The sequence below is a fragment of the Thalassophryne amazonica genome, chromosome 10 (genome assembly GCF_902500255.1).
Source record: "Thalassophryne amazonica chromosome 10, fThaAma1.1, whole genome shotgun sequence".
NCBI lineage: Eukaryota > Metazoa > Chordata > Actinopteri > Batrachoidiformes > Batrachoididae > Thalassophryne > Thalassophryne amazonica.
The window spans coordinates 26135658-26163542 of NC_047112.1; the positions used below are offsets into that span (position 1 = coordinate 26135658).

Here is a 27885-nt window from a genome sequence, read left to right on the forward strand (position 1 = left end):
GATTAATTCACTTTTTGTGATGCCATCACGAAGTGGCATGAGATTGGATTGGTTAAAAAGGGTATCCAGTGTAAATCTTTTGCAAAATTTACATACAAACCCATACCAGATCCGCTGTTGTTCTACACGCTTTGTCTGTTGATCATCAGTTGCTATTCAGTGCTGATTCTTGTGATTGCACTGCAGGCACACTTTCTGATCTGCTAAGATCATTTCTAAAGCCAGGCTCCATTGCTGATATCTGACACCTGATTGTGTATGTTAATGGACTGTACTGCATTTACACAGTGCTTTCCATTTGAATCAGAAGTACAAAGCACTTTACAGTGATGCTTCACATTCACCCATTCACACACTGATGACAGGGTGCTGCCATGCAAGACACTCATTGCACACTGGGAGCAACGTTAGGATTAAGGTCTTTGCCCAAGGGATCTTAGTGATTTTCTAGTGTGACGGGGGTTTGAACCAATAATCCACTGGTCTCAAGCCCACTGCTTAACCACTGGACCATCACATTTCCTGTGCAACATAAAACCATAGCATAATTCCCATGAAAAGCATACAGAGCACAGTTTTGAGATGCCAACAGATACATTTTAGCTTTGTGGAAATGTGTGGTTAGAATCATTGGAGTATGGAGTATAAACTGTGAGGAGTAGCATTATGTGATGCATGTGCACCAGCATTCATGCCATGGGTCTTGTCCATACTCAGGTGTAATCTGCAATAATAGTAGTAAACACAAATTTTGCCTGCTATTTTAATAAACCGGACCCAATTTTCTAACTTTTGTTATTGGGATACAAACTGAGGCTAAACAATCAGCAATGGGAGCCTGCCTTAATTTCTTGTAAATGTTCAAAAAGTGTTACTATAAAAATCTGATGTTCAGGCATTGCAGGAGTTGGAGGGTGGTTCTGAAGTCTATCCCAGAGATTAGGGCCAGTGTTTCACCACAGAACAGCTGAGACTGGCTGTCAACTCTATACTGCTTATTACTCCAGCAGCTAAGAGAATATTTAGAGCAAAATCCTGCAAATGTGATACAAACATCAAATTTGGCACAAATACTCCTCGCGTTCACACCGGGCGCGACCAGACGGCACAAATTCGCATCTGTTGCGTGGTGACGGACGCGCCACCACTGCCTGGTGTGTCGCTCTGCTTTCACTGCAAAAATTCGCCCCAGTGTGTCATCAAATAGGAGGAGCTTCCATTCCGCTCGCCGGCGGTTGTCAGTTAAGTTAACATGACAGACCTTGATCACACGGAGCGAGTTGTTGTGGAAAGCTGACAAACGTCATGAGACGTTCCCAATTTGGGGAGTATCATTATTTGCTGCAGGAGCTGCGTCTGGATGATGGCCGCTTACAGCGGTCCTTCCGCCTCTGCAGGACCCAGTTTAAGGACCTCCTGTCCCGTTCATGCGCGCACATTTAAACAATAAAAAAAAGCTCTTCCCCAAAAAACTCTGTCATAATTATGTTTAGAAACCAGTCACCATTTGCTTTATTATACATCTATGTAGTTAATAAGTAAAATAATCTTCACGGACGATTCGCTTGCGCGCACACGTGATTAAAAACACTCTCTCGCTGCTTGCTGTGGGGCTGCTCCTTGCGCTTCCCTCAAAAACTCTGTCATAATTGTGTTTAGAAACCAGTCACCATTTGCTTTATCATTTTTTCAAAATGACTAGCCTCTTAAATTTTCAATAGGCAGCCAGGTAGGGGTCAATTGAAGAATTACACAGAGGTCAAAATTAAAAAATACTTCAATTAAATTGAAAACTACACTACATTATTTGTCTGATCATAACAATTCCAAAAAAGTATAGTTTGGACTATCTGTGACTGAATGTTGTGGAGTTATGGGGTAAAAACAGCAAAAATGATGACAAAGGTCAGTTTCAGTTTGTACAGAGGTCAAAAGTTAAAGTTGCTCCAATTTTGGTAAAAAAAAAAAAAAAATGATGCAAATTATTAGTTGAGTTAAGTTGGGTTTTAAAAAGAAATAGTTTGGACAACGTGTCATGCTTAGGTATCATGTTACAGGGTAACATACATCACATGTCAGAATCCAAAGGACGCTGATCTTGTTTGACCTTTTACTTTGGAGACCAAGTATTCAACACATTCAAAACTATTCCATTTATTAATCATATTTGTTGTGTGGGCCGCCAGAAGAGGAGGTACTACTGGCTCACCCCCACAGGGCGCCCTGCCTGAAGTGCGGGCTTCAGGCACGAGAGGGCGCTGCCGCCACGGACACAACCAGGAGTGACAGCTGTCACCCATCATTTCATCACTCCATAAAAGCCGGATGTCATCTCCACCTCGCTGCCGAGATATCGTCTACCTGTGAAGGTAATTCTCTGCTAAACTGAAAACATTGACTAACAGTCTGAACTTCTTTGCAGCCGTTTTCCTGTAAGTGTTTCCTTATCTGTGGGATTGGCGTTTGGTGTGTTCAGCGACGGCTTCGCTTCACCCCCCCAACCAGATAAGTGGTTGACAGGAGCTGTACGTGTGTGTGATTAGAGGTGGAGGTGACTTTCCACCTTCTGACTGTTTTTGTTACTGGGTGTGTGCACACACCCACATCTCACTGTTTGTGCTCCTCGCCAGCAGTACCAGATCCGACAGTCGGGGACGGTGATCACCTGGGAATTCGGGACTTGGCGGCTCCAGTATTCTCCGGGTTCTGTGGCGGTGGAAATCGTGTGGTTCCGGCTCTATCAGAACAGACGTCTTCTATCCTCGAGCCTGCCCACATGTCACCTTGGTGTATTGACTGCTGTCAGATTCTGTGATTGTCTGTATCATCGTTGTGCACATTCACAACATTAAATTGTTACCTTTTGGCTCATCTATTGACCGTTCATTTGCGCCCCCTGTTGTGGGTCCGTGTCACTACACTTTCCCCAACAGGATATCTCGGCCAACGTCATGGATCCCGAGGGGCGTCAACCATCTGTTGGACAGCCAATGGAAGAGCAGGGTGCACAGGCGTCGGCTGGAGGCGTGATTGGTGAGTTGCAGCACGTCCTCACCGCCTTTACCGCTCGGATGGACCTGATGATCGAGCAAAACATCATCCTTAATCGCAGGATGGAGGCTCTCACCACGCAGGTGGAAGCGCGCGCTCAGGGCGCTGCTGCAGCTCCTCCTCCTGCCGACCCGGTGCCGAATACAGACATTCCACTGGTCATTCAACGACCCCCCCCCACCATCCCCTGAAGCATACATAAGCCCCCCAGAGCCGTACGGAGGTTGTGTGGAGACGTGCGCGGACTTTCTTATGCAGTGTTCGCTCGTCTTTGCACAGCGTCCCGTGATGTACACGTCTGACGCCAGTAAGGTGGCTTACGTGATTAATTTGCTTCGAGGTAAGGCACGCGCTTGGGCTACAGCGCTTTGGGAACAAAGTTCACAGCTCCTTGCCTCTTATACTGGGTTTGTGAGGGAGCTCAGAACTGTTTTTGATCACCCCAACAGAGGCGAAACCGCATCCACCGTGCTGCTGTCAATGAGACAGGGGCGCCGGAGCGCAGCCGAATATGCAGTCGACTTCCGCATCACGGCTGCGAGATCCGGATGGAATATGACTGCGCTCCGCGCCGCCTTCATAAACGGACTGTCGTCGGTCGTGAAGGAGCACCTGGTGGCTAAGGAGGAACCGCGGGATTTGGCTGAGCTTATCGATTTGGTTATACGATTGGACAATCGGTTAGAAGAACGCCGACAGGAGCGAGGCGAAGGGCGTGGTCAGGCACAAGCCGTCCCTCTTCCTCCCGGGTCCGAAAGAGAGCCGTTTTCCCCACGCTCCACAGCCACAGCACTCCGTGTGGCTACAGCTCCCCCTGCTGACGATGCTAGGGACACGAGCATAGCCACATTCAGACAGAGGAGGCTGATCCGCGGGGAGTGCTTTGTCTGCGGCTCGAGTGAGCATCAGCAGAGAGTCTGCCCCAAACGGTCAAAACACAAATGCCCGCCCTTAGAGACTGGGCTGAGGGGGGGTCAAAACATTCACGTGAGTCATACACATCTTTCAACACGACTCCGTTACAATCCTGAGCGGGGATTTAACCCTTCTAGCCCCAGCACTGGTGGACACGGGGTCAGAAGGGAATGTGCTGGATAGCAGATGGGCAAGGGAGGTAGGGCTCCCTCTGGTGGCGCTTTCTTCGCCAGTGAAGGTGCGAGCACTAGATGGCACTCTTCTCCCTTTTATCACACACAAGACACTACCTGTAACCCTGGTAGTGTCTGGGAATCACCTGGAGGAGATCGAGTTTTTTGTAACTCCTTCTACCTCCCGCATGATTTTGGGCTTCCCATGGATGATTAAACACAATCCCCGGATTGATTGGCCGTCTGGGGTTGTGGCTCAGTGGAGCGAAACCTGCCACCGGAATTGTTTAGGATCCTCTGTTCCTCCCGGTGTAAACGCTAATGAGGAGGTTAAAGTCCCTCCCAATCTGACGGCGGTGCCGGTTGAGTACCACGATCTTGCTGATGTCTTCAGCAAGGATCTGGCACTCACCCTTCCCCCGCACCGTCCGTACGATTGTGCCATTGATTTGGTCCCGGGCGTTGAGTTCCCGTCCAGCAGGCTGTACAATCTCTCACGTCCCGAGCACGAATCAATGGAGACCTACATCCGGGACTCATTAGCTGCCGGGTTGATCCGGAATTCCACCTCCCCGATGGGTGCAGGTTTCTTTTTTGTGGGCAAGAAAGATGGCGGACTCCGTCCATGCATTGATTACAGAGGGCTGAACGACATAACAGTTCATAATCGATACCCTTTACCCCTGTTGGATTCAGTGTTCACGCCCCTGCATGGAGCCCAAATTTTCACCAAACTGGACCTCAGGAATGCGTACCACCTGGTTCAGATCCGGAAGGGAGACGAATGGAAGACGGCATTCAACACCCCATTAGGTCATTTTGAGTACCTGGTCATGCCATTCGGCCTCACTAATGCCCCCGCGACGTTCCAAGCGTTGGTTAATGACGTCTTGCGGGACTTCCTGCACCGATTCGTCTTCGTATATCTGGATGACATACTCATCTTTTCCCCGGACCCTGAGACTCATGTCCAGCATGTACGTCAGGTCCTGCAGCGGTTGTTGGAGAACCGGCTGTTTGTGAAGGGTGAGAAGTGTGAGTTTCACTGCACCTCTTTGTCCTTCCTGGGGTTCATCATCTCCTCCAACTCCGTCGCCCCTGATCCGGCCAAGGTTGCGGCGGTGAGAGATTGGCCCCAACCAACAAGCCGTAGGAAGCTGCAACAGTTCCTAGGCTTCGCAAATTTCTACAGGAGGTTCATTAAGGGCTATAGTCAGGTAGTTAGCCCCCTGACAGCCCTGACCTCTCCAAAAGTCCCCTTCACCTGGTCGGATCGGTGCGAAGCCGCGTTCAAGGAGTTGAAACGTCGGTTCTCATCTGCACCAGTTCTGGTGCAGCCCGACCCTAGCCGCCAGTTCATGGTTGAAGTGGACGCCTGTGACTCAGGGATAGGAGCCGTGCTATCCCAGAGCGGAGAGACCGATAAGGTTCTTCACCCGTGTGCCTACTTTTCTCGCAGGTTGACCCCAGCTGAACGGAACTATGACGTCGGCAATCGAGAACTCCTTGCGGTGAAAGAGGCTCTCGAGGAGTGGAGACACCTGTTGGAGGGAGCGTCTGTGCCGTTCACGGTTTTCACTGACCATCGGAACCTGGAGTATATCAAGACCGCCAAGTGGCTGAACCCCAGGCAAGCCCGCTGGTCACTGTTCTTCAGGCGTTTTGACTTCCGAATCACCTACCGTCCCGGGACCAAGAACCAGAGATCGGATGCCTTGTCCCGGGTGCATGAAGATGAGGTCAAGACTGAGCTGTCGGATCCACCGGAGCCCATCATTCCGGAGTCCACTATCGTGGCCACCCTCACCTGGGACGTGGAGAAGACCGTCCGGGAGGCCCTGGCACGGAGCCCGGACCCCGGAACTGGACCAAAGAACCGTTTATATGTCCCACCAGAGGCCAGAGCTGCAGTCTTGGACTGCTGTCACGGGTCCAAGCTCTCCTGTCATCCAGGGGTGCGTAGGACCGTGGCAGTTGTCCGGCAGCGCTTCTGGTGGGCGTCCATGGAGGCCGACGTCCGGGATTATATCCAGGCCTGCACCACCTGTGTGTGGTCTGTTAGAAAAGTATCCAACCTTTTTATTTTTTCAAAAACCTGATGGATTTGAATCATGTGTGCTTGCATGAGCAAACCTTGAACCTTCGTGTGCATGCGTGAACTTTTTCACGCCTGTCGATTGCATCATTTTCTGGTAAGCAGCCTTTGTGTGAGGTGTGTGTTCATTCCAAGGAAAAAGACAGAACGACTGGAGCAGCACCATCAACATGCTGAAATGACCAGATCATTTCCAAAGTGAACGCTGTGGTGATGCGGGACCGTCGTGTGACTATCCGAGAAATTGCGGAAGAGGTGGACATCAGCACTTTTTCGGCACATTCCACTGTGACAGAAGATTTGGCCATGAAAAGAGTGGTGGCGAAATTCGTGTCGAAGCTGCTGACAGCGGAGCAAAAGCCATGTTGAAGTCTCACAGGACATGCTGGACTCTGAAAAATGATGCCCACCTCTTCCACAATTTCTTGGATAGTCACACGACTGAAAAGTCACCGACAGCCGTCTGAATCTTCCAAATGGTTTCCACCTGGCTGTCGCCCAGTTTCTGGCAAAATTTGATGCGGCGCTGCTCCAGTCGTTCCATCTTTTTCCTTGAAATGAAAATCCGCTGAGCGCACTGCACACATCCCACACAAAGGCTGCTTACCAGGAAATGACGCAGTCGACAGGCGTGAAAAAGTTCACGCATGCGCGCGAAGATTCAAGGTTTGCTCATGCAAACACACGTGATTCAAATCCATCTGGTTTTTGAAAAAAATAAAAAGGTCGGATATTTTTCTAACAGACCTCGTAGTTTTCAATTTAATTGAAGCCTCTTTAAATTTTGACCTCTGTGTAATTCTTCAATTGACCCCTACCTGGCCGCCTATTGAAAATTTAAGTGGCTAGTCGTTTTTTCAAAAGAGTAATGTCTCAGGAGTATTTGTGCCGACTTTGGTGTTTGTGTCACCATTTGCAGGATTGTTTATCTGCTGCACTATATCTATAACAGTTATTCTTTGTTTTCTCTGCATAAAAATCCCCAAACTATATCCATATGATAGGACTGATGCACATGTGGTGTACAGTAGCTCTGCAGGAGCACCCCCAATTTCATTGTACCAGCCCCCCCATACGACAATAAAAACTATTCTATTCTATTAATCTGACCTTGTCTGAGCAAATGCTATTCACCCACAGAAGTGTCTAGTAATATCTAATCAATCTGATATGACACAACAAGAAAAAAAGGTGTCTCCATTCCACCCACTGGAAGATCAATCAATTTTAGAGCAGCTGGTACATTAGAACTGCTGGCGTGAAGGGCCTGAGGACGTCAGCCCTGTGGATCTGTGCAGGTGACATGCAGTTACTATGAATACTGAATATTACACTTCTGTGCCAGGCTGCTGACCTCGAACACTCTTGTTGACCATGAGAGTCATGAGGAATTCCCTCTTCACTAAGCTCCCCCCTCTTGCTATTCCTGCACCTTTTACTTCTTCTCTTTCCTCATCTACCTACTCCTCTTTACCCTGCTCAGCCTCCAGATGTACATTAAAAAGTCAAAACACACACACACACACGACATAATGATAGTCAGAGTTTTGCGTCCATCTTTGTATATTTGTACTACTGTGGTTTTCAAAGCCAAACTTGGCCGTCTCTTGATGGATGTGACTCACATTTGGCACACTGGATCTACATAGTGGTGGTTCCTAAACCTGGTCCTCAGGGACCTTGAACCTACACAGTTTTCATCTCACTCTGCTCTACCTAAAGGTGATCTAACAGGTTAGGTTGGGTCTGGGACCATGTGCTGCTGCCATGCGTTGCCACATCCACCACAGCATGGAACTGTCTTAGGTCCTGGATGGCAACCACCCAGGCAGACAATCGGTCTATCCCCTATCTCTTAAAAGTAACCATCCATTTCCCAGTTGAAACGTCAGAACTCCATAAGCTCTTCGAGGACCCAGAGACAGGAATGTCACTGCGGCGACAAGTGAATGTCTCCACAGGTTCAACACTTTCACCACATACAGATACACTTCATATGACCAGGTCCAAGGAGTCACTGAAAGGCTGGATCTCAAGCTTGATCCAGGATAACTGTAACTGTTGTGCTCAATCAGCTTATCAAGTGCTAGAATCCATGTATCCATTGATTCTGCAATGATCACAGCATCATCTGCAAAGACTGGATTGACCTTTGTTTGCCAGCAAAGCCGTCTAAGCCCCTGGTTCCCATACCTAGTTCATACAAGAACTCAACTCTATAAGAACCAGAACACATCCCTGATGAACACCAGGGGTTCTGACCCGCTGTGCACAGCACTCTCAGTATCTGTGTGCAGGATGGCCATGATGTCCAGCAGCATGTTGGAGATCCCACAAATTCTCAGGATGTCCCAGAGAGCAGCTCAAACATTGTGAAATCTAATGAATGTTCCAAAATCTATTGGAATTTGAATTACTCAATCTGTCCCCTAGTGGACTGACCTCCTCCAAATATACCCTGACAGTCTCATCCTTACAGTCATTAAGTTGTAAAGGCGCCCAAGTGCAGGTCTGAAAGTGGCATTGTTGTTTTTAATTATTAGCAGAGATATTTGATAGTTTCATTTGATCAACCTCAGCTGTTTACCTACAAAGACCAGTCCTTGAGACAAGCCCGTGTTTTTAAGGCCAGATGTCAGCCTTCAGGTCATCTCCTTGATGACACTTTCCCTGCTGTCCCACACGTTCTGCAGTGAAAGTCGTGTTTTTGTAGATTGTATTAGGTGAGAGCGATGCAGATGTGGCAGTCCCATTCCAAATTTTATTACACCCTTTCTAAACTCTGACTGCCTGACCAAAATGTTAACCCATTAGGCAAAATCCAAAATCATTCACTTTTTATAGGATGACATAAAAGTAGTTGCTTTAGTCAGCTGTATAAATTGCCCTGAGCATTGTCTGAGCAAGACATCATTTTAAATTTGATCTGCATCTCAATATTTTTTAATGTGCTGTGTGTTTGTTATGGCATAACCCCACGCAGGGCCGCTGCAACACATTAAGCACAGCTGTCATGGACACGCGAGGAACTGAATGTAAAGACGGGTCTGGACCTGTGAAGGCAGATGAACTGAGAGATGGTGGAATGGACTCCATTTGGGAAGTATACATGGGTATATATGAAGTGATAAAAGGATGTGTAGGTGAGGTGTGCATGACAACATGTGCTGTCCAGATGCTGATTGTGAAGAACAAAAGGTCCAACCCCAGCCCATCAGGGAGAAGAGAAATGAGGCTCACTGTAAATTTGAAACGTGAATAAAGAGACAGAGATGAAGGCAGCAGAGATATACAAGTATGTGTAAACGGTTTGAGCACTGCTCTGCGCCAAATGATGCTCATTAATGGTGGTGGATGCAACGAGAAACAGCACCATCGTCTATTACCGAACCTTATCTGACATCAAGATGTACAGTAGATACTCCCTAAAGTAGTATGAAGATTACAAATATTAAAGAGACCGGGCAGGATATCAGGACCAGAATCAATTCAAGTGTACACTACGGTACACCCAGAGAACAAGATTATGTTGTTGCCGCTTTTTGTCTGTTTGTGAACAGGCTGGAGCCTGGAACAATTTTTCATAGATTGTTATGAGATTCCTACTGAAGATTCACAAACTGATAGACAAGAAGTGATTTAAATTTTCAAGGTCATAAGTCAAAGGGCAAAATCAGGAAAAATCTTGGAAAATTGGAAAAATCCCTATCTTTAACATTGACCAAATCTTTACAAATTCATAACTTTGTCAAAAAAGATCAAATTTCTTTCATATTTGAGTGTTGTGTAGGATGGTATCCTTTATCGACTGACAAAGTTCGATCCAGATCTGATCCAGATTACAGAGTTTGTGGCCATAAATTTAACATTAAACCCCATTTAATGAATATTTTACATTATATCTTAATCAAATGCACCCCAGTCACTCTCATATTTGAAAGTGAGGTGCAGACTGTAAGAAGTTTGATCTGGATCTGATCCGGATTGGGAATTTTGTGGACATTTGAATTTAACATTGAAAAGCCCATTCAATGTATATTTTATATCTTAAGCAAATGTGCCCCAATCACTCTCATATTTGAAAGACAGGTGCAGAGGCACTCACTATCGACTGACAAAGTTCGATCCAGGTCTGATCCGGCATTTGAATTTAATATTGAAAAGCCCATTTGGTGTACATTTTTCATTATATCTCAATCTAAGGTGCCTCTATCACTCTCATTTGTGACAATGAGGTGCAAGTTGGTGCTCTCAATGGGCCTCATGTGTCAACATTGCGTACGGCGATATTTGAGCGCATATGGGGTGTACGCCAAAACGGCTGCGCTAATTGGCATTTATCAATGTGGTCGTTGGCGTACGCTGCGCTGAAAATATACACCAGTTCGAGAGGTGGCGTAAATTATACACCAAAATGAACCAGCGCTGGAATCCATATAAAAATGAAGATGATCAACATGATAAACAGTGCCATTATACAAATCAATGCATACTACATAATAATCAATACAAATCCCGCTTTTGTGGGATTGTTATGGAGCACGATCCGTGGCCACAGTGCTGACAGGAAGGAAAGCGCTGTTCACCTTTTTCTCCAGACTTCGAGCCTGGAGCCAGAGCAGCGCTGAGCTTAACTTCATGTGGTGTGATCGTTTTAGACTATGAAATTGATAATAACAACTGTAGTTTCATCATTCCCTTAATTCGCCCGTGCTGCAGCCAGGTTTTGTCGTCTCCATTCGGTTGTCACAATAAAATAAATACAGAAATACATTTAAAAAATAAGGAAATCTGACAGATTAGGCGTGTCTTATTAATTGAGCAAGCAAATATCCACATGTCAAGAATTGACATGTGAAAAGAGAATACAGTGGTCCCTTGCTATAACGCCGTTCACCTGTCGTGGCCTCAGTCTCGCAGAGTATTTAGTCCAGTTTTGCATGCCTTTTTTTTTTACAGTGTTCTGTGTTCTGCGTATCTGTTTATAAGAATCTTGTTGCCCAGAAGAGAAAAGAGCGCCAACAACTACTCATAACTGTGTTTGTCACAAGGAAACACACACCTGCAGCCAGGTGTGAGTGGAAAAAGGTGCAGCGCCAGGACGCAAGAGGCCCGATCTGTGAAATACTGATCAGTCACTATTAATAATTTCTTATGTGTCCGACCTCGTTCGTTGATCGTTAAAATTAATTCATTAGTTCTAAATGCCATCATAATTATTTATAGGAAAACGTTCTATTTTTATTTCTCAAACAAATGTTTGGGCCTGAAAACAGTTTGGTATTATTTTCCTACTAAGGTTTGAACTTTGAGAGTGTTTACACACGAGAGAAAAGTGAGAAAATGTTCATGCCTGATTGAGAAAGTGTATAAACTGTGTAGTGAGGGGTTTTACAGCTTTGAAACGTCTATAATAATTGTAAAAAGTAACGCTGACTACTTCGCGGTTTCGCGTATTACGGGCTATTTTTTAGAACGTAACTCCACCGATTAATGAGGGACCACTGTAACACTTTATTGATTGTATACAAAAAAACAATTGATACGACGGCCGCTTTTGACGCTCTATTGGCACGTGTCGTGATTGGTGGAGTTCTTTTTCATTGCCATCTTTCCAGCTTCCATGTCGTAAAATGAGGGTGTGTCTGAAGCGGAGTCTGAATATTTATGGGCGTGTTTATTATAATTACGATCGTTTCCACCCGCCGCATTTATCAAGATCACGTCAGGCGTACGCCAGAAATGGGCAGGTGCGCACTGCTTGATACATGTCACGGTGACTTTGGTGTATTTCAAGTTTACACCGTAAATTTATGCCACAAGTGCGCAACATTGATACATGAGGCCCAATGAACACACTAAGTTTGAGCTGCATCTGATCCGTATTGTGGATTTAGCAGATAGCTGATTCTTTTTAACACTGAAAAGCCCTTTTGATCTATATTTTTTGTATTACATTTTAGCTTATGAAAAGCCACTTCTAACAGGACTGTGAGAGCAGAAAAGCAAGCACGGTGCTCTAGTTTAAGATTTGCTGGGAAACTGGTATCATCTTTTTTGTCCTTCTCATTAATATTAAATCTCCTGTCTCCTAAAGCCTTCTCCATTGTCCTGTCTTCCTATGTACTTCCTCTCTTCAGATGTTGTACAACACAAAATCATCTGCAAACAGCAGCACGCACAAGATGGCTTTGGTCTTTAATTACAAAAGTCAACACATCCAACACCAGATTTAAAAGATGAGAGCTTAGAGAAGGTCCTCAGTGCAGTCATACTGCTTCTTGTCCCAGTCCTAACTATATATACATGCATATCATTTTCACTCTGTGCCCCTCTCACCTCTTTGCAATTTGAAATTTCCTCCCACATCCCCACAAATTTATTTTCCTGTTCCCACATTCCATGTCTTGCTATCTATTCCTCAGTCCGTACTTTAAATCCCTGCCTGCAGCTGGGTCTGTCATTTGGAGCTGACTTGTAGAAACACATTTATTTCCTGCAGCATTGTGCAGTTTAGTGGTGGAAGACGCATGTAAAATGTATGCGCCTATGTAGTCATTACCACCAAGTCAGGTGTTTTACTGTGTTCATAGCCTACGATAAACAACAAAGACTAGTCATCAGTGAGGCAGCCGTGCATTAATACATGCATTCACATGCCTGCACACCATTATATTCTGTAAACACTCCTCTGAACATGAGCCCCAACATTTATGAACAAGTATGTTTCAGAAAAGTTCAAAATTAGTACTTGTGCATTATAAATCACAGGTCACACTGCTGTGAAACCACCGTTCATGGGACTGGGAACATCTCAACGCTGTACTTAACAGACAGTGTCATTCTCGCTTCAGCTGTTCGGGTTTTGTGCAGCGAGATGATCGTCCCTCTGTTTGCAGGTGATCAGCTTGAAGAACATAACCGATCTATGGGCCCCTTCACACATAGTGTGAATTTGGTCAAATTGCGCATGAAGTGCGCATGAAGCAGGAATCGTATGTAATATGTGTAAAATCATAGCTGCCTCTAATGCCTCGTACACCTGTTGCTACAACTATTTGCGCACACCAGCGGCTGAAAGACAGAGTGTGCACTGTGCGAGCCCATCGAACCCTCTCACAGCAAGTGTCGGCCAAATTCCAGGTGACATGCACGAACATCTAACACCGCTCGCATGGCACTTAGAAAATGTGTGGCCATTTGTGCTGTTAACATGACAACAGTCAGCAGATGATCACTGTCGAGCTGGATGTGAAATTTGTCTAAGTGCCCCCACGAGTGTGGCTTTGCAAACAGACACTGTGACACGTTGGTGTGTGCACTGAACTGACAGGGGGTGTGTCTGCCAACAGGAGTGGCTGTGGAGATCTGTGGATCTGGACCTCACGGCTGGGGTGCACGTACCGTGTTTGGACAGACATGAACTAACAACTGTCCACTGTGACGCGCATGTGTCTACTTGCTGTCATCACGTGGACATACATAAAAACATATATCACTGTTGTAATGGGCTGCAGCGAGCGCGCACACTGCACACATTGACAAGCTACCCCAGGTGAAACGGATCGTCTGATCATAATGCGTAGCGGGCAATTTGAATGTCACGTCACCCACGTGAGCTCTGTTCCACATGACGCGGTGTCTGTCCTGTGGTGCGCCGTCTACAAGACACGCATATCAGGCAGGACACATGTATGGGGTCGGCTGAACACGCCGCCAGTAGATGTGGATATAAGAGCGCCCTACTTCTCATTCATGTAATTTCATTGCTGTATGTCTGTAACCATGGGTCATCTACAGAGGAACAGACGGTTCATGCTTGTATTGGCCGCTTGATAAGAGGGATTCAATAAAATTAGGTGTTTTTATATCGTGTGTGGTTTTATTTATTTTTTTAATACGCCCATGTCCTTGATATCAGGCATTCTCCCACACCTTTTACAGGACAGCGATGGCAGCTCAGCGGTCAAGTTTTTAGCTGGCAATCAGAGCTTTTGGAAAGTGCAGGTTTGAATCCCGTGGGTGGCATGAATTTTTATTTTCACAGCAGCTCGCCCTGTGTTCCCACGTGCTCGAAACCGTCGCATTTTTTTTTCTTCACAGCAGCTGCACAATGTAATTACACATCGTGCAGCTGCTCACATTGGGCCTCATGTATCAATGTTGCGCACTTGTGGCGTAAATTTACGGCGTAAACTTGAAATACACCAAAGTCACCGTGACAAGTATCAAGCAGTGCGCACCTGCCCATTTCTGGCGTACGCCTGATGTGATCTTGATAAATGCGGCGGGTGGAAACGATCGTAATTATAATAAACACGCCCATAAATATTCAGACTCCACTTCAGACACACCCTCATTTTACGACATGGAAGTCGGGAAGACGGCAATGAAAAAGAACTCCACCAATCACGACGCGTGCCAATAGAGCGTCAAAAGTGGCCGTCGTATCAATTGTTTTGTAGTATATAATCAATAAAGTGTTACAGTGGTCCCTCATTAATCGCTGGAGTTACGTTCTAAAAAATAGCCCGTAATACGTGAAACCGCGACGTAGTCAGCGTTATTTTTTTACAATTATTATAGACGTTTCAAAGCTGTAAAACCCCTCACTACACAGTTTATACACTTTCTCAATCAGGCATGAACATTTTCTCACTTTTCTCTCGTGTGTAAACACTCTCAAAGTTCAAACCTTAGTAGGAAAATAATACCAAACTGTTTCAGGCCCAAATATTTGTTTGAGAAATAAAAATAGAATGTTTTCCTATAAATAATTATGATGCCATTTAGAACTAACAAATTAATTTTAACGATCAACGAACGAGGTCGGACACATAAGAAATTATTAATAGTGACTGATCAGTATTTCACAGATCGCGCCTGTGCGTCCTGGTGCCGCGCCTTTTTCCACTCACATCTGGCTGCAACAGGTGTGTGTTTCCGTGTGACAAACACAGTTATGAGTAGTTGTTGGCACTCTTTTCCCTTCTGGGCAACAAGATTCTTATAAACAGATACACAGAACACTGTAAAAAAAAAAAAAAAAAAAAAAAAAAAAGGCATGCAAAATTGGACTAAATACTCCACGAGACTCCGAGGCCACGACAGGTGAACGGCGTTATAGCGAGGGACCACTGTATTCTCTTTTCACATGTCAATAATTCTTGATATGTGGATATTTGCTCGCTCAATTAACAAGACACGCCTAATCTGTCAGATTTCTTTATTTTTTAAATGTGTTTCTGTATTTATTTTATTGTGACAACCGAATGGAGACGACAAAACCTGGCTGCAGCACTGGCGAATTAAGGGAATGATGAAACTACAGTTGTTATTATCAATTTCATAGTCTAAAACAATCACACCACATGAAGTTAAGCTCAGCGCTGCTCTGGCTCCAGGCTCGAAGTCTGGAGAAAAAGGCGAGCAGCGCTTTCCTTCCTGTCAGCGCTGTGGCCACGGATTGTGCTCCATAACAATCCCGCAAAAGCGGGATTTGTATTGATTATTATGTAGTATAATCAGAAAAGTGTTATTTATGTAACATATGCATTGATTTGTATAATGGCACTGTTTATCATGTTGATCATCTTCCTTTTTATATGGATTCCAGCGCTGGTTCATTTTGGTGTATAATTTACGCCATCTCTCGACCTGGTGTATATTTTCAGCACAGCGTACGCCAACGACCACATTGATAAATGCCAAGTAGCGCAGCCGTTTTGGCGTACACCCCATATACGCTCAAATATCGCCGTACGCAACGTTGATACATGAGGCCTATTGTGTTCCCACATGCACAAATCGCCGCAGCGGCATCGTGCACGCCTGCCCATTGGCTCGATGTTTTTGTGGTTCGCTCATACGAGCTGTTCCGCCACGAGTCGTACTTACTTGTACTATATGTGAAGGGGCCCTATACGATGTAAGGCTGTGCATATTTCTGTGTATCTTACAGTTGGTCACTGCATTGAAAAGCACTTGTTTTTGTGCTCTGCTTATACAACCCCAAATCAGAAAAAAGTTGATTTTTTTTTTTTTTTTTTTTTACCACAAATCTTTAAGTGAGGGGTTGGCAGGAACATAATTTCTTCTTTGGCCCATATCACCTTTTCACTGGGTTTCAAGACAATCGTGTCAGGTTCTTGGTTTTATGGGTTGTTTTTGTACTCCACCTGTCTCATGCTGTGTCTCTGCTCTTTTTACTTGGGTTTTCTCTGTCCTGTTGTTTCTTACCTTTCTGTCCTGGTTCTTTGGTGGGTGCCCTGTTCTTCTTCTCTTGCCTTGTTTTGTTTGCCTCATCAATTTTTTGACTTCCTGCCTCTGTACTCTGACCACGCTTTTTCACTTGATGTTTTTGATCCTGTTGCTCTGTTTGGATTACCTTTCTGTGTACCGACCCCAGCCTGTTCACCCAGTAAACGTTTTGTCTCCACTGAGCTCTGTTCCAGTGTTGTGCATTTGCGTCCAGCCCGTCCTGCCTATCGAGCCTGTTCAATCGGTTGAAAAGGATTTGCATAATCATATTATTGGACAGACCTTGGTGAAGGAAATAATTTCTTGACTCTCACTCTTTGAGAGAGGGCACACATCATTGCCACTGTTCATTTGTTTGGAAAGGATAACATTCAAAGAAAATTACATTTGTTTCTCTTTTAAATAGATAGGTAGAGCTGGTGTCCATTGTATCTGATCTGTGCTGAAACTGATGACGCTTCTGTTATGATTAGGGGTCCGGACAGAACCAGACCATTTCAGGCTATGGACCCAAATGCTGGGAGCAAGGAACAGAGTGGGTTGTGAAGAAAAAGATATTTATTTACAAGAAGGAAAATAGTAATGCTGCGCTGGGGGTGCCTGTGAGTGGAGAGTCAGCCCACTCGTGACGGTGGAAATTAGGGAGCTGCAGGTTCCCGAGCCAGTCTTGAGAATGAACTGAGATCTTGAAATGTTCAGAGCCGGGACCAGGTGGGATGCCCTGAGCTGAGACCAGGAACTAGGAGAATGGAGGAGAGAGATGGTGAGCGATTGCACTCATAACACTGGAAGCCTTAACAGTTCACAGAAGGCTTAAAACAGAAATGTTCACAGTTCTGGAAATAATGTTCTCCACTTAGGAAATAAGGTTTGCAGTTCATGAGTTATGTTCAGAGGTCAAGTGCTGCGTGTCTGTGACAGTTCCAGTTAAGCAGGACTTGACAATGCCAGAGTTCATATAGTTCTTGGAACAGTTCTTAGCCATGCACAGTCACAGGCAGGAATATGTGGGAACGGAATCTCACAGAAACATGAAGAAACTTAACTGGAGCGAAGCAGAGCAGCACGCTCTGAGCTGAGAGCCGGAGAGTTTCAAAGTGACGTTGCTGTGCAGGTATTCATAGGACCAGCAGCCGGTGCAGCATGGGAGCTGCGTAGGTTAGTGTCTGGGAACACCAGGAAAGACAACACGCACTAATACAGGAATTAGAGAGCTGGCCAGGTTACCTTGAATATAGCTGTGGAAAGCTCCATCGTCTTAGCACATGGAACTCAAGGTCAGGAGTCTGGGAGGAACTGGAAGCCTCAGAAATCATCAGCGAGCTTCAGGGAGCATGTGGAACCTGGAAGGATCTAGTAAGTATCTGGCCCCGGCTGAGCTGAAACTCAGGGTTTATGTAGTCTGCTGCTCGCACACAGCAGGTGTGTGGCCGTGATGAGTGGTGAAGCGCAGCAGGTGTGACTCGGCTATGAGTGCGTCATCTGGAGACAAAACTCACAAACTACAACAAGATTAAAAACAGGACAGGGAGGCAGACCATGACAGCTTCTGTGAACACAGCCAGAAGGCATGAGATCTGATTATTATGTCCGCCAAGGACGTAATAAAATCACCTGCCTTTATTTGCCTGTCTGTCTGTTAGCAGGATTACATCAAAACTACTGCACAGATTTTGACAATTTTCACCACAGATAGATATTAGGCCATGGAAGAACCCATTAAATTTTGGCGGTGATCCAGATCCACATCCATATTCTGGATCAAGTTTCACTTTGCATAGGGGAGGTGATGGTCTAGTGGTTAAGCGTTGGGCTTGAGACCAGAGGATCCTTGGTTCAAACCCAAGCCTGACCAGAATATCACTATGGGCCCTTGGGCAAGGTCTTTAATCCCCTAGTTGCTCCCACTCTCATGTTTTTTTTTTTTGGTGTTGTTTTTTTTGTCCTCCCATCACGAAATGATTCAAAATTTCATGACAGGTTTTTTTTTTAAACTCACCATTACTAACCCTACTCCTTCCCCTAACCCCAACCATAACCACCCCATTACATCAAAACTACTGCACGGATTTTACTACTCCAGCTCCCAATTCAGATCAGGGAGACAGACACCCTCTCTACTTTTAAGATTAGGCTTAAAACTTTCCTTTTTGCTAAAGCTTATAGTTAGGGCTGGATCAGGTGACCCTGAACCATCCCTTAGTTATGCTGCTATAGACGTAGACTGCTGGGGGGTTCCCATGATGCACTGTTTCTTTCTCTTTTTGCTCTGTATGCACCACTCTGCATTTAATCATTAGTGATCGATCTCTGCTCCCCTCCACAGCATGTCTTTTTCCTGGTTCTCTCCCTCAGCCCCAACCAGTCCCAGCAGAAGACTGCCCCTCCCTGAGCCTGGTTCTGCTGGAGGTTTCTTCCTGTTAAAAGGGAGTTTTTCCTTCCCACTGTAGCCAAGTGCTTGCTCACAGGGGGTCGTTTTGACCGTTGGGGTTTTACATAATTATTGTATGGCCTTGCCTTACAATATAAAGCGCCTTGGGGCAACTGTTTGTTGTGATTTGGCGCTATATAAAAAAAATTGATTGATTGATTGATTGATTTTGACGAAATTTTCAGCACAGATACATATTAGGCCATGGAAGACTCCATAAAATTTTGGAGGTGATCCGGATCTGAATCCAGATTCTGGATCAAGACTTCACTTTATATATGGTTTGCAGGATTACTTCAAAACTACTTCACAGATTCTCACCAAATTTGCACCACAGATAGATATTAGGGCCTAGAAGACTCCATTTAAGTTTGGAGGTGATCTGGATCTGGATTGGTGGACGTCAGAAATCTCTGATTGCTCTTGTTCTGGATTATTTTGGATTTGGGTAACTTCTATTCTGATCTAATTTGTATCTCTGAGGTCACGGTGTGAACCCTCGGACCAGGTGCAGGACAAAGACAAATCTGTCAAAAATCTGTTTCAGGTGTGTCTTCAGGTGGGAATGTGAATGCAGCCTAAGTGTATGTAGACTAACACAGTGTGACACTGAAGGCAGGACAGCGAGGAATATTACAGAAAGTAGTGGAAAACTCCGACATACCACGTGTGCTCCTGAGTGTGTGCGCGAGGGTGTGTGTGTGTATGCATGCACACAGCTTCACCATCTGTTGACCTTTGCTCTTTAAAATGTATTTTAAACTCAAACCGAGGGAGACATAGGTGATATTTCCCTCTTTTTTTTTTTCTTCCTCTGATACTTCCAGATGTCTTGAAGCGACACTGGGCTGTGTCGGGGCTTGTTTACCATTTTTAATTTCTGCTGCAGACATTTACACACACATATACACACACACAGTAGACACAGTGTTTTCTGTGAGTCAGCCCTGAGAGCTCAAGTGGAAATCTCAGCAAAGGAACAGCGGTGAAATACATAAATCATAGATGGACAAACAAACAGCTGAAAGTCCTCTGTGCTGCAACACTGACATCATTACATTTGCTGACAGGCAGGAACGTGGACATAGTTGTTGACAGTCAATATTCAAATGTATTTCAAGATACAGCACGTGCAGACTGTGTATTTTCTTTGCAAATCATCTGCAGTCTGCGTGCAGACGCCTCACTTAAGATCAGACATCTTGACCAGTAGACAAGGCTTAAGCCTAGTTCCAGACTAAAATGCTGTTTGAGCTGTCTTAACTTGAAGTCACTTGCACAGCCTGTTCTGGATTAAACAAAGCCAATTGCTAGAGGGTAGATTAGAGCTACTCCAGGACTAAATTGAAGTGTATATTAATCCTGCAAAGAGGCAGGTTTAACTTCAGTTTAGTACTGTTTGTGAAAGGGAGCACAGATGATTTGGGAACATGGAGTATTTGGAATATCTAAATGAAGACTGATATTCATTACACACCAGGTGCACAGTCACTGTGCACTGGCTCTTCCACCAGGGTTAGAATAATTCCATCTGGGAAATGCACACTTAGATATAAAAACTCACATGGTTCTTAGAATGAAATAAAAATAAAGATAGACACAGAAGTGGAATAATCTGTATGTACAGAAGGAGGTAACTAATTTACTTTCAGTGGTGTATTTACCATTTGTGCTCTGTTCTTCATGTCCACTATCCAAATGGTCATCATCTGGTAGACCACTCAGAGGTTGCTGGTCCTCTATTATTCCAGTCAACAAGTCAGCCAATTGGTCGGTCTTGTCTTTACTTGGTGGGGTTCCACCACCTTTTCTGTCCTCTGCATTCTTTTTTCCAATCTGATTTGATGTTCTTCCACAGAGTCTATGAAGGCAGATATCATAAACAATGTCACAAAACTATATGACATCTGTGATATACAGATCATAATTGACATCTCACCTGCAGTTGCTGCTCTAGTGGTTATATTTGCATTTGCATTGAATTCATTGCAAACAGCAGCCCAAACACTCTTCTTATGTTCAATAGCAGCAGTGCGGCCTTTATTTTCAATAACAGCATGATTTCCTACAATTTGTTTAAGTCGAGTTTCTCATAATCAGTATAGTTCTTTTAGCATGTTCTTTTAGCTTCAGCCATTGTTTGGTGTCAAAATTCCCTTCAGCAAAGCTGTCCTCAATTCCATTCCAGGTTTTTAATAAGCACCATGAGGCAAACTTAGGCTCACTTAGGCTAATCAGGCTGGACCCAGATGTTGTCATTTGAGCTTACTCCCAGTCTAGGACTAAGACAATGTAAGCCACGCTCGTGCAAGCCACTTAAATGACCTAGCTTTAGTAGTCTGATGTAGGCCTACTCCTGGCTTAACCCCCTGGGGTCCGAGGGCGTTTTTTGGACAGTTCACTCGCCTGGCATAAATGTTTTATTATTGCTGTTAACAGCTCTCCCTGCATCCCAAAATCAAGTTTTATGTCTCTTTTTTTCAGGACAACCTTTACTTTCAAAATATATATGCTATAGTTGTGTTTTATAAGTGTAATAAAGGTTTACAATCAGAAATAAGAAAGGAAATAGTAAAGCGGAAATAATTTTCCAGACACATTTATTCAAAACACACAACAAACACACATTTATTCAAAACAAACTATAATAAACAACTGTTTTGACACTTTATAAAGGTAATTTGGGCTCTCGTGTGAAAGACTGTACAACAAAAAGGTTCAAACAATAAACACAAATGCACATTTTGAACAATATATACAAAATGGTTGATGCCTTTTGTTTGTCTTTATCTCAAAGCAATATCTGTCTGCTATTACACAAAGGTCACATCACAAACCTCTCCTTCTATGAAGTTGACTGTGTTTGTTCTCTCTTGCTCTGAAAGCAACATTCACACTTTGAGGCTCATTCAGTTTGAGGAGCGGCCCCTCCCCCTCGCTCCATTGATATGGTAAACAGTGCTTTACGCCGGAGCGAGAGAGCTTGCCACAGGCTTATCGAGTAACATTCACAGGAAAACTAGTCGAGCAATCCTGATACTCACACACTCTGTTTGAGCATGTGAGATTGCATGAGAGGCTCTCCATCTGCTCACTTTCACTTTCGCTGTGCATAATGGCGTAGGGTGCATTGGAGCAGCCAGGAGGCTATTCAAACAGGCCAACTAGTAACACATCACTCCTAAAAACAATCTTTGGTGTGTCACGTGAGGTGAATCTGCCCTACGATTGGATTTTGGAAAACTATGTGACGGTGAACCACTTCCGATTGGACACCCACATTGCGCACATCATTACACAGCTTCTATGAGGAGTACAAAGATGGTGGACGGTGGCTTGAAAGTCTGCGGAGTTAACTTTTCAGCAAAAAAAGTAGGTTTCTATCTCATATCATTAAAAACTTATTTATAATTTAGTAAAGCTTGGTCTCAGCTGTCGTATACGACGGCGTCGGCCCCAGAGAGTTAATATAAGCCTTGTCTGTGAAACCGGACCCTTATGTCTCATCTTTGTGCTCTGTGTTGAAATTTAGTTTAAATTTGCTTTATACCCCCGTCACACATTGCCGGAAACACGCAGACTGGCATCAGACTTATGAATTGGCGCGCATCCGAAAGGTGTCGGATTTCAGTTCCAAAACGTTCTGACAGCCATCTGCGGAAGTCCACACAGTTGGTCAGCCGGCAGCCCCGAGTGTGATGCACATGTTCAAAACTCTCCGGGTGCCGTCGAGGTGGGACACCTATCCGACGGCGGTCCATGTGTTATCTGAGGACCATGTAAGTAAGTAAACTTTATTTATATAGCACCTTTCACAGACAAGAGCCACAAGGTGCTCTTGTCTGTGTCTATAACTGCAATTTACATATTCCGATAGTAGCAAAATGGGATCCGAAACGATTGGAGCACATACCAGGGAACCTCGAGATAGATCTGGTATGTTATGCTTGCCGGTATAATAATTATTGGTTGAGGTAATAGCATTTTAAAATGGAATAGTTTGCACCATCTGTCATGCTTCGTTATCATGTTACGGGATAACATATGTCATACGTCATAGAATCCAATTGGCGTCGACCTTGTTTGACCATTACTTTGGAGACCAAGCATTCAACACAGTCAAAACTATTCCATTTATTAATCCTTTTATTTCAACCAATAATTTGTATTATTTTTTAACCAAAATTACCAAACTTTTGACCCCTGTACAAATTGAAACTGATCTTTGTCACCATTTTTGCTGTTTTTACCCCATAACTCCAGAACATTCAGTCATAGATAGTCCAAACTATACCTTTTTGGAATCATTATGATCAGACAAATAATGTGGTATAGGTTTCAACACAATTGGAGCATTTTTAAATTTTGACCCCTGTGTAATTCTTTAGTGACTCCTGTAGCTCATTAGAGGTCAGCTCCGGGATGGCTCCATATCTGAAAATAAACATTAGTTAATTTAAAATATGTGTGCCAAACTTCATGCTTTTATCACAAAATGAACAATTGTTTTGCTATGCTGCCCCACTTTTATAAAAAAACAGATTTCAGCTGTCTCCTCAGTGTTGTCAAGTTAAACTCAGTTACAAGGAACACTGACAGCATGCCTTTCACAGTAAAAGCATTTGCTGGCATACTGGCATTAAACATTTTATTGTGAAATGGTGCAAGCAATACAAACTATCTTATGTTGTTTAACTTTGCTCCCAGTAACATCAGCGAGCCTTGCCATCTTGGAAGTACGAATGTTACAATGTTAATCAAAATAAAGGTTTTGAAAATGAATCCCCAAAATTTTCATAATAAAGGATGCACATCATCGTGCCATGCGCAAGCCATATGTGAAAGCTGAGGTTGATCTGACAAACAGTCAGAGAGATGCAAACCACACACACAGACGTTTCTTGCTTTATAGATAGATACTGAAATCTTAGGTGTGGGTTTTCCCTCTTCAAGACGTATTATTTAACAGGTGCGACACCAGAAAACAGGGTAATTAGGTGACTTTTTCCAGTATTTACACCAAGGGTTTCTGCGGCGATGCATTAATCCCTCAACTATGACTGAACTTGAAACCAGACTGCCTGAAATTTTGGCTTCAGGTTTGGAGAATGTTCAATCAGTGGATAGTCTTGCGGATGGCTTGAATTCAGCGCTCAAGGCTGCACTGGATAAGGTTGCGCCTCCTCTTTTAAGGCCACGCCTTCCCAAGGCGCAGTCACCTTGGTTCAATGGTTACTTGCGTGACCTTAGGCAGAAGGCTCGAGGTTTGGAACGGAAATGGCGTAGTTCTAAATTAGAGGTGTCCCACCTTGCATGGCGTGATGCTGTCTTAGATTACGTATAAGCATGCATTACTGGCTACAAAGCACGCCTGTTATTCTGATTTGATCAATCAAAACAAGCATAACTCAAAGTTTTTGTTTGAAACTGTAGCATTTCTCATTCATGGACAGCCACCTGTTATTCACTCTCCCTTTTCAGCACAGGACTTCTTGGACTATTTCGAGAAGAAAATTGAGGATATTAGGTTGAGCATATCTCAGCAGGCTTTGGTCCAGCCACCGCATACTGCTATGGAGGTGGATGCACCCACTGAGGTGTTACCCAGACTTTCAGATTTTGATGGTATCTCGCTAGGCGCGCTGACGAAGCTCATGACGTCTACTAAAAGCACAACCTGTTTATTTGATCCTATACCAACAAAACTGTTTAAGGACCTGTGGCCCATTCTTGGACCGACTGTGCTGGAAATTATAACTCTCTCATTAACTTCTGGACCTGTTCCTAAATGTTTCAAGTCTGCAGTGATTAAACCATTACTTAAGAAATCCAATCTCGACCCTAGTGTATTGAAAAATTATAGACCAACATCAAATCTATCATTTTGTTCTAAAATCCTGGAAAAAGTGATTTCGCGATAGCTCGTGGACTACCTCACTGAGAATAATCTTTTTGAGCCACTGCAGTCTGCTTTTAGAAACTATCACTCCACAGAGACAGCACTTACTAAAGTAGTGAATGACCTTTTGTGAGCAATGGACTCAGATACCACTACAGTCTTGGTGCTGCTGGATCTTATTGCTGCGTTTGATACTATGAATCATCATATTTTACTCAATAGGCTGGAGAATCACTTTGAGATTACTGGAACTGCTCTTGCATGGTTGACGTCATACCTGTCCAGTCGTTCTTACTGTGTATTGTGTAATGGCACCTCCTCTGATCGTAGGGACATGAAGTTTGGGGTTCCACAGGGATCCGTTTTAGGCCCCCTGCTTTTTTCCCTTGATGTAGCACCCCTTGGGAATATACTGCGGCGCTTTGGGATTCCCTTTCATTGCTATGCTGATGACACTCAGTTGTACATGCCAATAACTGCTGGTAATCTCATTCACATAAAATCTTTGGAAGATTGCCTTGCATCAGTAAAAAGTTGGATGTCCAGTAATTTCCTACTTTTAAATTCTGATAAGACTAAAGTTATGGTTCTTGGTCCAGCGAGGTATCGGCATCAATTTGATCAGCTAGCACTTAGCTTAGGTTTGTGTGTTATACATCATACGGATAAAGTGAGGAACCTTGGGGTAATTTTTGATCCTACAATGTCCTTTGATCTCCACATTAGAGACATTACGAGGACTCCTTTCTTCCATTTGCGAAATATAGCAAAGATTTGTCCCATCCTGTCTATGGCTGATGCTGAGACTTGCATGCATTTGTCTCTTCTAGATTGTTGTAGATTGTGTTGTTCTAGATTGTGACTATTGTAATGCTCTATTTTCTGGCTTACCGCAGTCCAGGATTAGGGGTCTTCAGCTGGTTCAAAATGCTGCTTCCAGACTTTTGACACAAAGCAGAAAGTTTGACCACATTACGCCCGTTTTGGCGTCCCTGCACTGGCTTCCAGTTGCTGCAAGGTCGGATTTTAAAGTACTGTTATTAGTTTATAAAATTGTTCATGGACTTGCACCTCCCTATCTGGCTGACCTGGTAAGCCCCTATGTACCAGCTCGGGCCTTGCGTTCTCACGGTGCAGGACCTTTGCGTGTTCCCAGGGTGAATAAAAAATCTGCCGGTCACAGAGCTTTCTCCTACCGTGGCCCAGCTCTGTGGAACGATCTCCCGGCACACATTCGGCAGTCTGATACTGTGGAGACTTTTAAGTCACGTTTAAAGACTCATTTGTTTTCCTTGTTTTATCATTAGTTTTATGATGTGTTTTTATTCTTGTATTCTTTTGTGGTTGTCTTTTTATTGGGTTTTAAATTTTTAATTCAGTTTTTTTTTTTTAATGTTGTGTGAAGCGCCTTGAGACGAATTCATCGTGAATTGGCGCCATATAAATTAATAAATTTGAATTTGAAGGGTCCTGGTTTGTCTGAAGATTTCCTGCCACGTAAATAGCAATGTACATACAAAATAAAGTTAATTTAACCACCAACACATGAAACGGCTTCATCTGAATGAAACGGTGACATTTGTTCTCGTCCTTCAGGGTAGCAACAGATCATAATGTGGACAACACCACGGCCATGCTGAGGGAATGGCTGAAGAGTGCTCAGCGTGCCTACCACTATGTGGAGTGGAGACCCATGGACGAGCCGAGGTAAAGAACAGATTAGTATCCACTCAAACTAATCAAACTTTCTTCAACACTGATGATACGCGTGACTTTATTTCTATATCAGGTCGTATACAGATGAGTGGGGTCCAAAGCACTGGCCACTGTCCAGATTCAGCCACGTGATGAAGCTGAGACAGGCAGCGCTGAGGTCTGCCAGGGAGCGTTGGGCCGACTACATCCTAGTAAACTACACAAACTTCAAGACATGTTCAGCAACACTTTGATTTGTCTGATTTTAACCCCGGTCACCCTGGGCCCAGTTTCATAAAGCAGTCTTATCTTGTTTAGTGGACTAACCTCACTTAGTCGACTCATGTTTTGATGTTAGTCATTGCACAAAGTGCTTAGACGGTTAAAGTTTCACGATACCTGACTAAAGTTTTTAGCCTGGTACAGAGGAAGCTAATCTTATTTTAATCTACAAAACTTCAGTGTCTTACCTCAAAAAAGGCAGCTATCATGTCCCACCGCTTGATGGAGGAGGAAGGAAGGAGCAGGTGTTCCGGGACCGGAATAATCCATTGAAGATGTTTATGGATGCTGAGATCGGGAGCACTTCTCCTCTGCTGTGGTGGACTCAGCCATGTTTGTAGCAGAAGGTCCAACCCGGAAGTAAACAAAACTGTCACGCATTGGAGTCATTTCTTGGCAACGGCACTCGTGAGGCCACTACGCCCGTGAAAATCGCTGACTAACATAAGACGGCTAATGTACAAGTTTAGCCGTAAATGTGAAACAGAGATTAGATGGATAATGTTGGGCGGCAAACCTTAGTCGACTAAGTGATCTTAGTAGACTAAAATATGAGACCGCTGTATGAAACTGGGCTCAGGCCACAAATCAGTAAGTCAAATTCTGACGATAACACTGGTCAACAAAAAAAAATTTTTTTTCCTTGCATGGATTTTGAGAACTGATTTTGGGTCATTTTGGGCTGCTGAATCCGAATCTGAGCTCAGATTTCAGATTAGGGGAGGTGATGGTCTTGTGGTTAAGTGTTGGGCTTGAGACCAGAGGATCCTCGGTTCAAATTCCAGCCTGACCAGAAAATCACTAAGGGCCCTTGGGCAAGGTCCTTAATCCCCAAGTTGCTCCCGGTGTGTCATGAGCGTCTTGCATGGCAGCAGCCCCACATCGGGCTGAATGTAAAGCATTGATGTGTAAAGCTCTTTGAGTGTCTGATGCAGATGAAAAAGCGCTACATAAATGCAGTCCATTTATTTACTATTTCTTCAATCATGTCACATTTGTTTTGCAAGCTGCGTGTTCCGTATTGATGGATTACGCAAAAGTTGTTCATTCACTCACGAGTTTGAGGCCACTAATTGTGCACTAA

At 44.2% G+C, this 27885-nt stretch overlaps 1 protein-coding gene across 1 annotated transcript in view; it reads left to right on the top strand.

The window, feature by feature from the left end:
• colgalt2 (collagen beta(1-O)galactosyltransferase 2) overlaps nt 1-27885 on the top strand; it is an 85269-nt gene that overhangs the window by 31118 nt on the left and 26266 nt on the right. Inside the window, exons 2-3 of the mRNA XM_034179604.1 lie at nt 26421-26531; nt 26614-26731. Of these exons, the coding sequence (XP_034035495.1) occupies nt 26421-26531; nt 26614-26731 (229 nt within the window). The remainder of the gene's footprint in view (nt 1-26420; nt 26532-26613; nt 26732-27885) is intronic.